Source organism: Salmo salar, chromosome 17, assembly GCF_965601325.2.
Source record: "Salmo salar chromosome 17, fSalSal1, whole genome shotgun sequence".
Taxonomy (NCBI): Eukaryota; Metazoa; Chordata; class Actinopteri; order Salmoniformes; family Salmonidae; genus Salmo; species Salmo salar.
This window is the reverse complement of record NC_138307.1, coordinates 18,032,272-18,046,114: the sequence shown is the minus strand read 5'-3', so window position 1 is coordinate 18,046,114 and position 13,843 is coordinate 18,032,272. Positions and strand designations below refer to the sequence as shown.

The 13,843-nt window shown below is 39.7% G+C and overlaps 1 protein-coding gene across 1 annotated transcript; it reads right to left on the bottom strand.

Annotated features, from left to right (window-relative positions):
• Nucleotides 1-3,619: 3,619 nt before the first annotated feature.
• On the bottom strand, nt 3,620-13,373 carry si:ch211-132g1.3 (SLAM family member 7; the record flags this gene model as incomplete). Its single annotated transcript, NM_001141260.1, is given in 5 exon segments — nt 3,620-4,095; nt 8,468-8,512; nt 9,023-9,289; nt 11,664-11,954; nt 13,272-13,373. Coding segments are annotated over 5 exon segments (852 nt in total). The 5' UTR covers nt 13,330-13,373.
• Nucleotides 13,374-13,843: the final 470 nt, after the last annotated feature.

Sequence of the window (13,843 nt, the reverse complement as noted above, 5' to 3'; positions counted from 1 at the left end):
TAGCCGCGCATGATTTCAACACCATCATTACATTTGCTGACAACACGACGGTGGTTGGCCTGATCACCGAAGACGATGAGACAGCCTATAGGGTGGAGGTCAGGAACCTGGCAGTGTGGGCAACAACCTCTCGCTCAACGTCAGCAAGACAAAGGAGCTGATCGTGGACTACAGGAAACGGAGGGCCGAGCACACCTCATCAATGGGGCTGTAGTGGATGGGGTCGAGAGCTTCAAGTTCCTCGGTGTCCACATCACTACGGAATTATCATGGTCCTCTCACACCAAGGCAGTCGTGAATAAGGCACTTCCCCCTCAGGAGGCTGAAAAGATTTGGCATAGCCCCTCAGATCCTCAAAAACTTCTACAGTTTCACCATTGAGAGCATCTTGACTGGCTGCATCATTGCTTGGTATGGCAACTGCTTGGCATCCGACCGTAAGGTGCTACAGAGGGTAGTGCGTACGGCCCAGTACAACACTGGGGCCACAAGCTTCCTGCCATCCAGGACCTCTATACCAGGCGGTGTCAGAAGAAGGCGCTAAAAATGGTCAAAGACTCCAGCCACCCGTAGTCACAGACTGTTCTCTCTGCTACCACACGGCAAGCGGTACCGATGCACCAAGTCTGGAACCAACAGGACCCTAAACAGCTTCTACCCACAAGCCAGAAGACTACTAAATAATTACTCCGGGTGGCTATTGGTGAACTATTTAACTATCTGCATTAACCCTTTTGCACTTACTATTTTGACTCATTACATACGCTGCTGTTACTGTTTATTATCTATTCTGTTGCCTAGTCACTTTACCCCTACCTATATGTACATATCTACCTCAATTACCTCCTACCCCTGCACATCCACTCTGTACTGGTACCCTGTGTATATAGCCAAGTTATCGTCACTCATTGTGTAATTATTCCTCGTGTTATTATTTCTCTTTTCTTTCTCTCTGCATTGTTGGGAAGAGCCCAAAAGTAAGTATTTCACTGTTAGTGTACACCTGTTTACAAAGCATGTGACAAATACAATTTCATTTGATGATTAGTTGATAGGTAGATACATACAGTACATTCTATGAGAGATGAACGCTACTGTAGGAGGTGGCTGTAGGTGATAGCTAGGGCCACTCCAAATATAGTAAATTGTAAGGTTATACAGCATTCTCTGTGTGTGTCTTTATACTCCTCTATCTCCCTCACACACACACACACACACACACACACACACACAGAATACAGTCTATGCATTCTCTGTGTGTGTGTCTTTATACTCCTCTCTCTCCCTCACACACACACACACACACACACATAATGAAAGCTTAATAAATGACTTGGTATGAAAAATGTGCATATCAATGATTCATTTACCGATATCTGGATTACATTTCCACACCGTCTGGGATAATCATTTCACCACTCATTATAAAGCAAACTCCAATACATCAAAAGCTCCAATAGCATGGTCCCCCTATATCACCATGGCAGGTACAGCCCATCGCTCAGTGACCATGGTCAGATGTGAACTCCATGGATACACAGAATAAAAACACCAGCTTTTAACAGCAAACATATCATGTTGAGGAGGTGGGGGGGAACCTGACAGTTTTGGAAAGAGAATTCCTTGCATTCATTGATCTAGCTCCACTGAGAAGGAGGAGGTAGAATGCAGAATTCTGTGAGTGGGGTAGAATTCTGAGAATAACATTAAAAAACTCCCTCTATAAAGGGTTATAATAGGAGGTATGTCTCTCCCACGCTGGTTTTAGATTAGCTCACTAGTGGGCTGCGGAATAATCTAAGGATGCTCACACCGTTACCATGGAGTCACTACGGTAATAAGGAAACGAGAGATGTCATTAACGCAGTTTAATATCTATATATACATTAAATATATACAAAACAGTTTGAGGGAACTGTTGAGGAAGCAACATTTTGAGTGGATAAGCAAGTTAAATTGCAGTGTCTGGGTTAAACGTTTTGAGACAGAGTGGACGTGGCAGTCATTCACGTGGAACTGTGATGTCGACAAAAGTGTCGATTTGGTGGTGTCAACAGCTGAAAATGATGAGATGGTCAATGGCTCATAGCTGTCATACTGATTCCTATAATGAGAAAGGGAAGAGGGATTAGACATCAACTCCCACTGAGTGACACAAATGGATCAGTTGGCTCCCATGTTTACTTCCTGCTTTCTTACAGGACGTAATCTTTCCATAATCCTTGTTTATGTCTCTAGAGTCTAGACTGATTCCAGGAAATCCTATGATCATTACAAAACATTACAGTATACAATAATAATGTGTAGATGTAATATATTTGTGCTTTTGTATGGGGGTAAATAAACATGTTTATTTCTGTAGTGTGTTTGACATGCGACTCCCAGTCACTGTGCATACTGATGGGTACAGCCAGCAGTGCAAAAGCTTGGCTTAGTACCGCCTCCTCCTGGTAGAAAAAAGAAATACATTTCTGTCTGTATTTCTCATCCTTCTCACTCTCTCTCTCTGCTTCTTGGCATTACTAACGATACAACTGTGCAGTTTGGGCTCTCCCATTCCTGAATATCCCCCCTATATCTCTCTTTATTATTCCTGCTCTAGAGAGCTACCAGATGCCATGGTTGTGTGAGTGGGCAGCACTTTGTGCTCTTTGGCAGGGCTTTACACACACACACACACACACACACGGTTCTGTGAGTGGGCAGGATTATCAGGGCTTCAAACACACACACACACACACACACACACACCACACAGCGCTTGTTTACGCTCTTTCACTCTTATCATCAAGTTATCTTTATTGTAGTCTCATCCACCAGCCGGCTCTCTCTCTCTCTCTCTGTCTCTCCCTCTCACTCTCCCTTTGTCTCTCTCTCTGTCACCAGTAATTCCAGCCTGGGTACGAGGTTATCTTTATTGTAACAGGGTCAGTGGAAATACGTACCATAAAAGTAGCCAACCTGACGATCCCTCTGCCATAGTTATACATTAATAAAGACCCTTACTACCAGGTCATAAACAATGCCACAGAGATGAAGGATATTCACCCTGAAGTCAGTTACCTTAGAACATTAGGTCAATGTGTGAGGCTGTGAAGCATACAGCATGATCTTGATCTTACAGTGTAACGTGGTACAATAGTAGACTATACTCTCTGTCGGACCAGAACTCATCTGGTATCTATTCATCTATTAACAAGTCAATATTAAGTATTATTAGTCCTTCAAAGGAAAAAAGTTCCATTGAATAATTGAGTCTTAGCTGTCTACAGTCAAGTAAGAGAGAGGGATCTGTTCCATTTAACAGTGAAATCTACTCTGAAATGAACTTTCCGTTAGCAGGGTTCTGTTCCGTGATTCTGCCAGTTTGAAAAGATCACTATAAGGACTCTGACACTAGTCCTGCAATAGTACAACGATTGCACAAATTGTGAAGGTTGGTTGTTCATCAACCTAGACAGGAAAGGTTCAGAAAAACCTTGTTCTTTAGTATAGGAATAAGGATGTCATAAACGAGTGGATTCTGGGACACTGTGTCATTTAGCTTTGAAGGGTAAATGAGATGGGTCAGCACATGACAAGGGCAGAAGGAGTTACTATTAGAAGTGAACAGGTGTGGTGAAACCAAAGTTTCAGAAGATCGAGACATTTGTAGTTTATTCATCGATTTCAGTCAGGGTGATAACAATGGCAGACAAACATTATTTTAATTGAGGGTATCACCATTTTTAATCATTTGAAACCAAAGTTTCAGAAGATCAAGACATTTGTAGTTTATTCATCGATTTCAGTCAGGGTGATAACAATGGCAGACAAACATTATTTTAATTGAGGTTATCACCATTTTTTTAGAGCAGGAAATGGAACCTCAAGGTGAGTGTCATTCAAGGGTAGAGACTTGAACTCACATGCAGGCATTGTGGGTACACACACAAACACGCACACAACTAGACATATTCAAACAGCACAAACTGGCCACAACGGTGTCCATAGTGCTTTTGGCTGTACATCCAGAAGGGGGCATCTGTGAGTAATTGAAAGAGTGCAGCGAAAAACAACTCTGTAGTTTACTGTAGATGGCCATGCTAGAAAGAACTAAAGTTACGATTTTGTCCGAAATAATGTGTAACTACGTACATTTTTGGTACTCAATTTAGAGTTAGGGTTAAGGTTTGGGTAATGGTTAAGGTTAGGGGAGCGGTTAAATGGACTATGTGGTTGTAATGTTCCGTCGTTTCGAGCATGATCAGATTGTAACAACTAAGACACACCCTTCCTCTTTTTATGACGCAGTGATCGTGTGAGTTGACTCGGGGGTGCAATAGAGACTTCCCTAACGGAAATATGCAAATACTTGCATACACGTGCCAATAGGATCTTGCTAGCTCGTGCTTGGCTCTGCCCACCTCCTTGCTTGTTCTGTCCAATATGCTTAATTTGCTCACATTAGAAACGACGCCGATGAGATATATTGGGTTAGTTGCCAGTATCTTTGGTATACCACGCAATGCCAGGTACAGTACAGGCCTGTAGGGTGTCTATGGTATCTGCCACATTAAAATCATTAAAAAGAAAACCACTGCTTTATTACTACTAAGTTCTAAGTGTGACAGTTTTACAATTCTGTTAAAAAGACAGCCCTCACTTTCACAAAATACATGTACAAAACTGAGGCTTTGGTCTCTATAGAAATATATACATACAACATACTGCTACATACATTCAACACAAAATCAACATTGGTTTAAATTGCAGAAAATAAACATGCAAAACTATACATTATTTACATTCCAATTAGACAGCACTGGGTAAAAATGGACTTTAATATTATTGATTATGAGAGGTAAGGCAGTGATCTTGCAATCACATCACACATTTTAAGATTGTCATTGTAAAGTTTGCTAGTACTGCAGTAAACTTGTTCTCACATAGGTTAGTAAAGAACAGAGATATACACAGAGATACACACTGGCAGAGTAGAAGTGTGAGCAGGCTTTAAAGGCACGTGGCTTTAGTTTGAGCAATAGCACTTTACCAACTGCATATTTCTATATAAGCACAAACTTTAAATTAAGTATTTTTGCAAACTACTGTATTTCATGTAACAATGGGTATGTTTATATGCATTCAATAATATGATTAGTGTTAATACTCTGATTAATATAATAGTTTGATTAAAACATTTACATGCTTTGCGAGAAGAACGATTTCCTCTACAATCCAGTGGACAGGTCATAATCAGGCAACCTGAAAATCACCAATCAACATAAACGTTCTATCACATTGATCATATCATTTTGGGAAGCCTATTTGATTCAGAGTTTGGACATACTATATAAAGTTTGCATGTGAAAACTATGCATACTTTCAGATTTTCCAAACTCACTTCACCTGTACCAGAAAAGGAGATTTACGCTGCTCGTGATAGCACATGTGCAGATCAAATACACCATTAATACACCACTGGAACTCAGATTAAGGTGTTTACATACCATGATAATTAGAAAGATTGCGGCATATGCTTACTTCGCTTTTGACCTTACACTGATTAAGAAAATCAGAGTAAGGTGTTGACATGACTAATGCCAAACTCTGAGTATTAACCCTAATTAGCTAATATTGAATAATTAGTGTGCATGTAAACATACTCAGTGTAGTAGTCCTTGGCGTCATAGGTTTGTCTATGATCCTGAGAATTTGTAAGGCTTAGCAATTTACTTTGCTAATTGTTTTGTAAAACTTTCCTGCAAAGCATGTACACTTTTTTTGATATATATTTACCCCTTTTTCTCCCCAATTTCATGGTATCCAATTGGTAGTTACAGTCTTGTCTCCTCGCTGCAACTCCCGTACGGACTCGGGAGAGGCGAAGGTCGAGAGCCATGCGTCCTCCGAAATACAACCCAATCAACCCGCACTGCTTCTTAACATAATGCTCGCTTAACCCGGAAGCCAGCCAACCAATGTGTCGGAGGAAACAACGTACACCTGGCGACCGTATCAGCGTGCATGCGCCCGGCCTGCCACAGGAGTCGCTAAAGAGCGATGGGACAAGGACATCCCTGCCGGCCAAACCCTCCCCTAACCTAGATGACGCTGGGCCAATTGTGCGCCGTTCCATGGGTCTCCCGGTCTTGGCCGGCTGCGACAGAGCCTGGACTCAAACCAGGATCTCTAGTGGCACAGCTAGCCTTAGACCACTGCGCCACTCGGGACGCCCTAAGCATGTAAAACTTGTAGTGCACTCAAGGCTTAAAAGGGCTTCTGAAGTTTGTAATTTCCACTTTGAAACTTCTGACTTGATTCTCCTGTACAAAAAATATATTAACCCCTACAAAATGTATTATTAATAAATGTTTGATTGGTAGAGCATGGTGTTTGCAACACCAGGGTTGTGGGTTCCCACGGGGGACCAGTACGGAGAAAAAATGTATGAAATGTATGCATTCACTACTGTAAGTCGCTCTGGATAAGAGCGTCTGCTAAATGACTAAAATGTCAAATGTAAATGTAATTTTCCTGCAGTAACAAACTCAGTTTAGCTCAGTTTAGCTCAAATTAAGATCCTAGATCTGTAACTCAAATTGACCTCTATTTCTCAGATCGGGATGTAACATTCTTTTAATGGGTACAATAAAGTGGTAGATTGTTCCCTTTGTCATCCAGTGCTCGTTGTCTAGATATTTGTTTCTCTTGATCCACAGTGATCCTCTGGCCCACAGATCCACAGCTAAAACACATCAGTAGGAACAAGAGTTGGTAACACACTTGTAGAGTTGGCCTAAATTGGTTCACAATTAAGAGAATGAGGTGGATGCAGTATATATTATTTTACAGTCAAACTTACCGTCCTACAATACTGAATTATTTACTGAATCATCTTGATGATAATTGTTCCTCGCCACGGCTTCCTCTGCAAAATAACAAACAAAACAGGATAGTTGGAATGCTCGAAGTCCCATTGCCAAGCTAGATAGAGCTACCACCATATTGCTAACACCTAAATATAATACTGTTTATGCCATTTAGCAAATTCATTTATCCAAAGCGACTTACTGTACAGTCAGGCATGCATACTTTTTTCATTTGGGTGGCCCAGGAGGTTAAAGTTATATTCCTGACTTGTAATTGGTCCCTTCAGATCAAACATGGAAGTGGAAGATGCTGGGCATCATACCTTCCTTCCCCCGCCCCACTTCAGCTGTGGTTGTGTTAACAGCAGAGTAGGAAACACCCGAGGAAAAGCAGAGAAGAAACACGTCGACTACAGCCCCTCTATAAAGCATCTAGAAACATCTATATAAGGCTATAAACGATCAATGAATGAGCTAAAAAGCACAATAATTGATATCAAAGAAAAATAAAGTAACTTTTACACTCAGTACTTGGTGCAATACTGTAGACATCCCATCTATGACGGAATAGACTAATCAAGATTTTCAGATATTTTGAGATATGCTGATATGCATCTAATGATACTTCTGGTGCTATTTCTGCATCATGCAGTCTAGAAGTAGCTATGACTTGCCTGTGGATGCAGCAACTCCATTTGATGTGTCATTGGCTGAAGAGAGAGAGAAGAGAGAAGAGTTTAGCTTAGCTTTATCATACACAGATCCTGTTTGTTGTGGTCAAGTAAAGGAAACACTTACTAGTTCCCACTTCTCTCTGGTTTTTCCAAAATTCTAGTAATGGAAAACAGAGAAGAGATTAGGTCAATAATCTCAACAGTGACTAATGCAAATAATACACATGTAACATGTTCATCTCCCTTTCACTGGAGCAAAGGGACACGATCGTGAGGAATCGTGATGGCAGCGAAAACAATGAATGGAACTTAAATGAACATTACTACAAACCAATGAATGGAACTTAAATGAACATTACTACAAACCAATGAATGGAACTTAAATGAACATTACTACAAAACAATTAATGTCACTTAAATGAACATTACTACAAAACAATGAATGGAACTTAAATGAACATTACTACAAAACAATTAATGTCACTTAAATGAACATTACTACAAAACAATTAATGTCACTTAAATGAACATTACTACAAAACAATGAATAGAACTTAAATGAACATTACTACAAAACAATGAATGGAACTTAAATGAACATTACTACAAAACAATGAATGGAACTTAAATGAACATTACTACAAAATAAAAGTAATGCATGTTTCCTACCTCCTTTCCATGGCATTGATTCTGAAAGGAAAAAGGGATTACTTTCATAAAATCTCAACTATTACCCAAGATTACAGACAGACAGACAATAATCCTACCTTTCTCATAGAACCAAACTCCTGTGGTGTAGAAAAAGAAGAATACATTTACTTTGCTAGACAAATCCACCTCATACTGATGTAAGTAAAATTTTCAATAAACATAATTTCTCCTTACCTGTTTTAGCTCTATGACCAAGAATGAACGATAGAACTCCAGCAATAGCAAGAACAAAGACAGAAATACCAAACAACTTGGCATTGGTCAACCTGCCATCTGCAGTGAGGAAGGAATACATTTAATATTAACATTTAATAAAATATGCCACAACTTTCCATTCCAGATGCTTTTTTCCAGATGCTTTTGTTCTATCTTCCCAAACTCCTCAGCTACACTGACTGTACCAAACATTAGGAACACCTTAATATTGAGTACCTCACCTATCAACAATCCCTGATTCATACATATCATTACAACTAGTAGTCTTAGGCTATAACAACATACTGGGCAGTGTAACAACAACTATCAGTGTCCTTTCACCTGGGCCAAATGGGTCTTTATCAAAGACTTCACTGGCCTCGCTCACAGGGTCCTTGAACTGACAAGTGTAGCTGATTTTAGTGTTGTCACTCTTACGAGAGTCTTCTCACCTGACCCAAACACTGGCCCGACTGGCTCGCTGACTTCACCTTCCCCAGCAGAGTTCTTCATCTTGCAGAAGTACTTGTAACCATTGTTTGATGACCGCTAGGATACCTACCACTCTGGCCTATCATTACCACTCACCTGAGCCAAACACCTCTCCAACTGGCTCGCTGACTTCCCCACTAACAGAGTTTTTCAGCTCGCAGGTGTAGTTGTAACTGTTGGTTGATTTGCCAGTTTCACTCTTAGAGACATTCAGCTGTTTGTCTAAGACCTCCCACGCCCCCTCTCCCACTTTCCAGCTGTAGGTGACAGGTTCAGCATCAGTGGTGTCCCCCTCACAGGTCAGAGTGCAGATGGTTTTGTTGGCATTACAGGAAGAAGTGATTGTGGGTTTGGGGACTGCCTCTGAAAATAGAGGAGATCAAGACAGAACAATGTTTTTTTTTGAGGTGCTTGTACTCGCTGCTTCGTGCATGCCAAACACACATGCAAACAGACACACAGCCATGTTTCCGTTACTTGTCAGGATTTTTGGGGGCTTAAATTTCATTCAAAACACTTTATTTTCCACAAACCCCTAACCTTAGCCCGAAACCAAACTAATCCTAACCCTAATCATAACCCTACCCCTAACCTTAACCCGAACTAACTCCTTACCCTAATCATAACCCTACCCCTAACCTTAACCCGAACTAACTCCTTACCCTAATCATAACCCTACCCCTAACCTTAACCCGAACTAACTCCTTACCCTAATCATAACCCTACCCCTAACCTTAACCCGAACTAACTCCTTACCCTAATCATAACCCTACCCCTAACCTTAAATATGCACTCCAGGATCTTAAGCACACTCAAATTCAGAACATATTGTACAAACTGGTTTCGTAACATACGGTATCATACAAATGCAAAAACATGTATATAATAATAAACAAATACAAATTGCAGGATGTATCATATAATACGAAATGAATGACGTAGTACACAATTGGATGATGTAGTACAAAAAACGGGGATCACTTTTGGCATGCTTGCACCACATTCAAAACTACTGGCTGAAATTATACAAAAGTTTGAGAGTGCATCTTTAACCCTAACCTTAATCTTAACCCCAAACTCTAAACCTGACCTTTAAACCTAACCCTTAAACCTAGCCCTAAACCTAACCCTTAAACCTAAAATAGCATTTTTACTTTTCAGGACATGCTAAATGTCATGACTTTCCAGAATCTTTCTTGTTTCCTATCTTGTCAGGACATTCTGGTCAAGATTAGAGGTCAGCCGATTAATCGGCATGACCGATTAATTAGGGCTGATATTACGTTTTCATAGCAATCTGTAATCAGCCTTTTTGGACGCCGATTATGGCCGATTACATTGCAATCCAAGAGGAAACTGTGTGGCAGGCTGACCACCTGTTACGTGAGTGCAGCGTCAAAAGGACCTTGTGGCTGCAAGGAGCCAAGGTAAGTTACTAGCTAGCATTAAACTTATCTTATAAAAAACAATCAATCTTCACATAATCACTAGTTAACTACACATAGTTGATGATATTACTAGGTTAACTAGCTTGTCCTGCGTTGCATATAATCAATGAGGTGCCTGTTAATTTATCATCGAATCACAGCCTACTTCAATGTCGCCAAATGGGTGATGATTTAACAAAAGCACATTCTCTAAAAATGTACCTAACCATAAACATCAATGCCTTTCTTAAAATCAATACACAGATGTATATTTTTTAAACCTGCATATTTAGTTAACAGAAATTCATGTTAGCAGGCAATATTAACTAGGGAAATTGTGTCACTTCTCTGCGTTCAGTGCAAGCAGAGTCAGGGTATATGCAGCAGTTTGGTCAGACCGGCTCATTGCGAACTGTGAACTAATTTGCCAGAATTTTACCTAACTTTGACATAACATTGAAGGTTGTACAATGTAACAGCAATATTTAGACATAGGGTTGCCACCCGTATGATAAAATACAGAACAGTTCCGTATTTCACTGAAAGAATAAACGTTTTGTTTTCGAAATGTATAGTTTCCAGATTTGGCCATATTTATGACTAAAGGCTCGTATTTCTGAGTTTATTATATTATAATGAAGTATATGATTTGATATATGATAGAGCAGTCTGACTGAGCGGTGGTAGGCAGCAGCAGGCTCGTAAGCATTCAAACAGCACTTTACTGCGTTTTGCAAGCGGCTCTTAGCAATGCTTGAAGCACAGCGCTGTTTATGACTTCAAGCCTATCAACTCCCGAGATTAGGCTGGCAATACTAAAGTGCCTATAAGAACATCCAATAGTCAAAGGTATATGAAATACAAATGGTATAGAGAAATAGTCGACGTGTCATAATTACGATAATAACTACAACCTAAAACTTCTTAACTGGGAATATTGAACCACCAGCTTTCATATGTTCTCATGTTCTGAGCAAGGAACTTAAACGTTAGCTTTTTTACATGGCACATATTGCACTTTTACTTTCTTCTCCAACACTTTGTTTTTGCATTATTTAAACCAAATTGAACATGTTTCATTATTTGTTTGAGACTAAATTGATGTATTATATTATGTTAAAATAAGTGTTCATTGTTCATTCAGTATTGTTGTAATTGTCATTATTACATATATATATATATAAAAATTGGCCGATTAATCGGTATCAGCTTTTTTTGGTCCTCCAATAATCGGTATCGGTGTTGAAAAATCAGAATTGGTCGACCTCTACTCAAGATAGGAAAACAAGTCCACACACAGAAACACTTACTGATAACAGACAGTGAATATGTCTTGTCAAGCAGTTTGCTGTTGAACTCCACAGAATAAACTCCACTGTCAGTTTTCATCAATCCACTGATTCTCAGCTCTCCAGTAGTCTGGTCCAGGGTTGTGCGCTCTTTGAAGGCAGCATAGATGTCCAGATCACCAAAATCCTTGTCCCACTCTGCCACCTTGTTCTTCCCATGCTTCCATAGGATGCCTGTGATGGAGTCAGGCACTGTGGACTTGTCCGGCGTCAACAGGAGCTCACCTCCCACTTTTCTGTCGAGCTGTTCACCTGGAAAACCAGACAATATGTCATACTTGTAACAGAATACCAAGGAGGTGTAGCCTATCCAGGTTAGGAGTCTGATAGCCTATATCTATCTATACATGTATACACAAGGCCTGCAGATTAGTGTTGCCTTCTCATCCCATTGCATGAACACATTCCAACCATATTGTTCTGTTTCTGTCACATATTTATAAATGAGAAAGAAGTTATACCTCATGAATAAACCCCTAGTCGACTGACACACCGGTGGATCAATCTAAGTAACATAATAACATTTATCAAAATCCGTTTAAGCTAGAGATATCTGAATGTGTCATACTTGAGTTAAAGTAAAGACACATTAACAGAAAATGACAAGCAAAAGTGAAAGTCACCCAGTAAAATACTACTTGAGTAAAAGTCGAAAAGTAATTGGTTTGAAATATACTTAAGTATCAAAAGTAAATGTAATTGCTAAAATATACTTAAGTATCAAAAGTTAAAGTAAAAATAATTTCAAATTCCTTATATTAAGCAAACCAGACAGCACCATTTTCTTGTTTTTAAATGCATGGATAGCCAGGGTCACACTCCAACACTCACATCATTTACAAATGAAGCATTTGTGTTTAGTGAGTCCTCCAGATCAGAGGCAGTAGGGATGACCAGGGATGTTCTGTTGAGAAGTGTGTGAATTGGACCATTTTCCTGTCCTGCTAAGCATTCAAAATGTAATGACTAATTTTTGGTGTCAGGGAAAATGTATGGAGTAAAAAGTACAATATTTTCTTTAGGAATGTAGTTAAGTAAAAGTAAAAGTTGTCAAACATAAATAGTAAAGTAAAGATACCAAAAAAACTACTTAAGTAGTACTTTGAAGTATTTTTACTTAACTACTTTGGTTAGGCCTCTATGCAACCCGCTCACACTAAGTCTATCCCACTGGGCACAAACTGGTTGAATCAACGGTGTTTCCACTGAACCAACGTGGAATAGACGTTGAATTGACGTCTGTGTCCAGTGGATGAAGCCTACAGTAAAAGGTGCGGTCGTTTTTCTTATCGATAGGCCTAAAAAGGTGCGGTCGTTTTTTTACCACTTTCATGCGATTATGCTGGTGGTAGGTAGACTACTACACAACGTGAAAGCTTCAGTTCACTCAGACGGTTTCCATTTTTTAGGCTTGTGTAGAACATACGTTGTTTTGCTGTGGTTTGTCATTCTTGACCTTGTTTCTAAAACGCACACAACAGCCTAAATTACTAACTAGAATTTGCGAATGGGCTCCCACCCATATCGACTACCGAAAACCATGGATAATCCATGCGCAACAAAACCTACCTGAAACTTTGCAGATTATTGCTTCCGCCAGAAACACAGTCAGAAGTGTGATCGACATTTTCTTTTGAGTCTCGTTGATAATTCGTCAGATCTGTTAACACTGCTATTGCAGTAGCCTGGGTTACATTACTTGTTTGTCTTTCTGAGAAAGCCCCCTTTTCGTAGCCTATGAGGTGAAAGTCAACCTCCTACTAGAGAACTTCTTGATAATTAAATTGCACTGTCGTGTGGCTAAGCATTTGTTGGCTAATGGCTACAATTGCCAACTATATATATTTTAAATAGTTACAATTTAGATTGTTAAAATGTAACCTAGTTTACGGGCTACATACATTTCTTAATTGTTACAATGTAGCCCTTAGATAGAATATCCACCCTTCTCTCGAAGTTTCTCTGCCGAGTAGTGTGTTACTATCTGGCGCCTCCTACGGGATGGAAATGGCATGGCATTGTATATTGCTTTCACCAATCAGGTTAGAAAAAATATTTCGACTTTATCACTTTCAGAGGTCGTCATAATAAAATGCAATCCAATATCGAACTCATAAACTCCTTTATTGAAAAAAATCTCA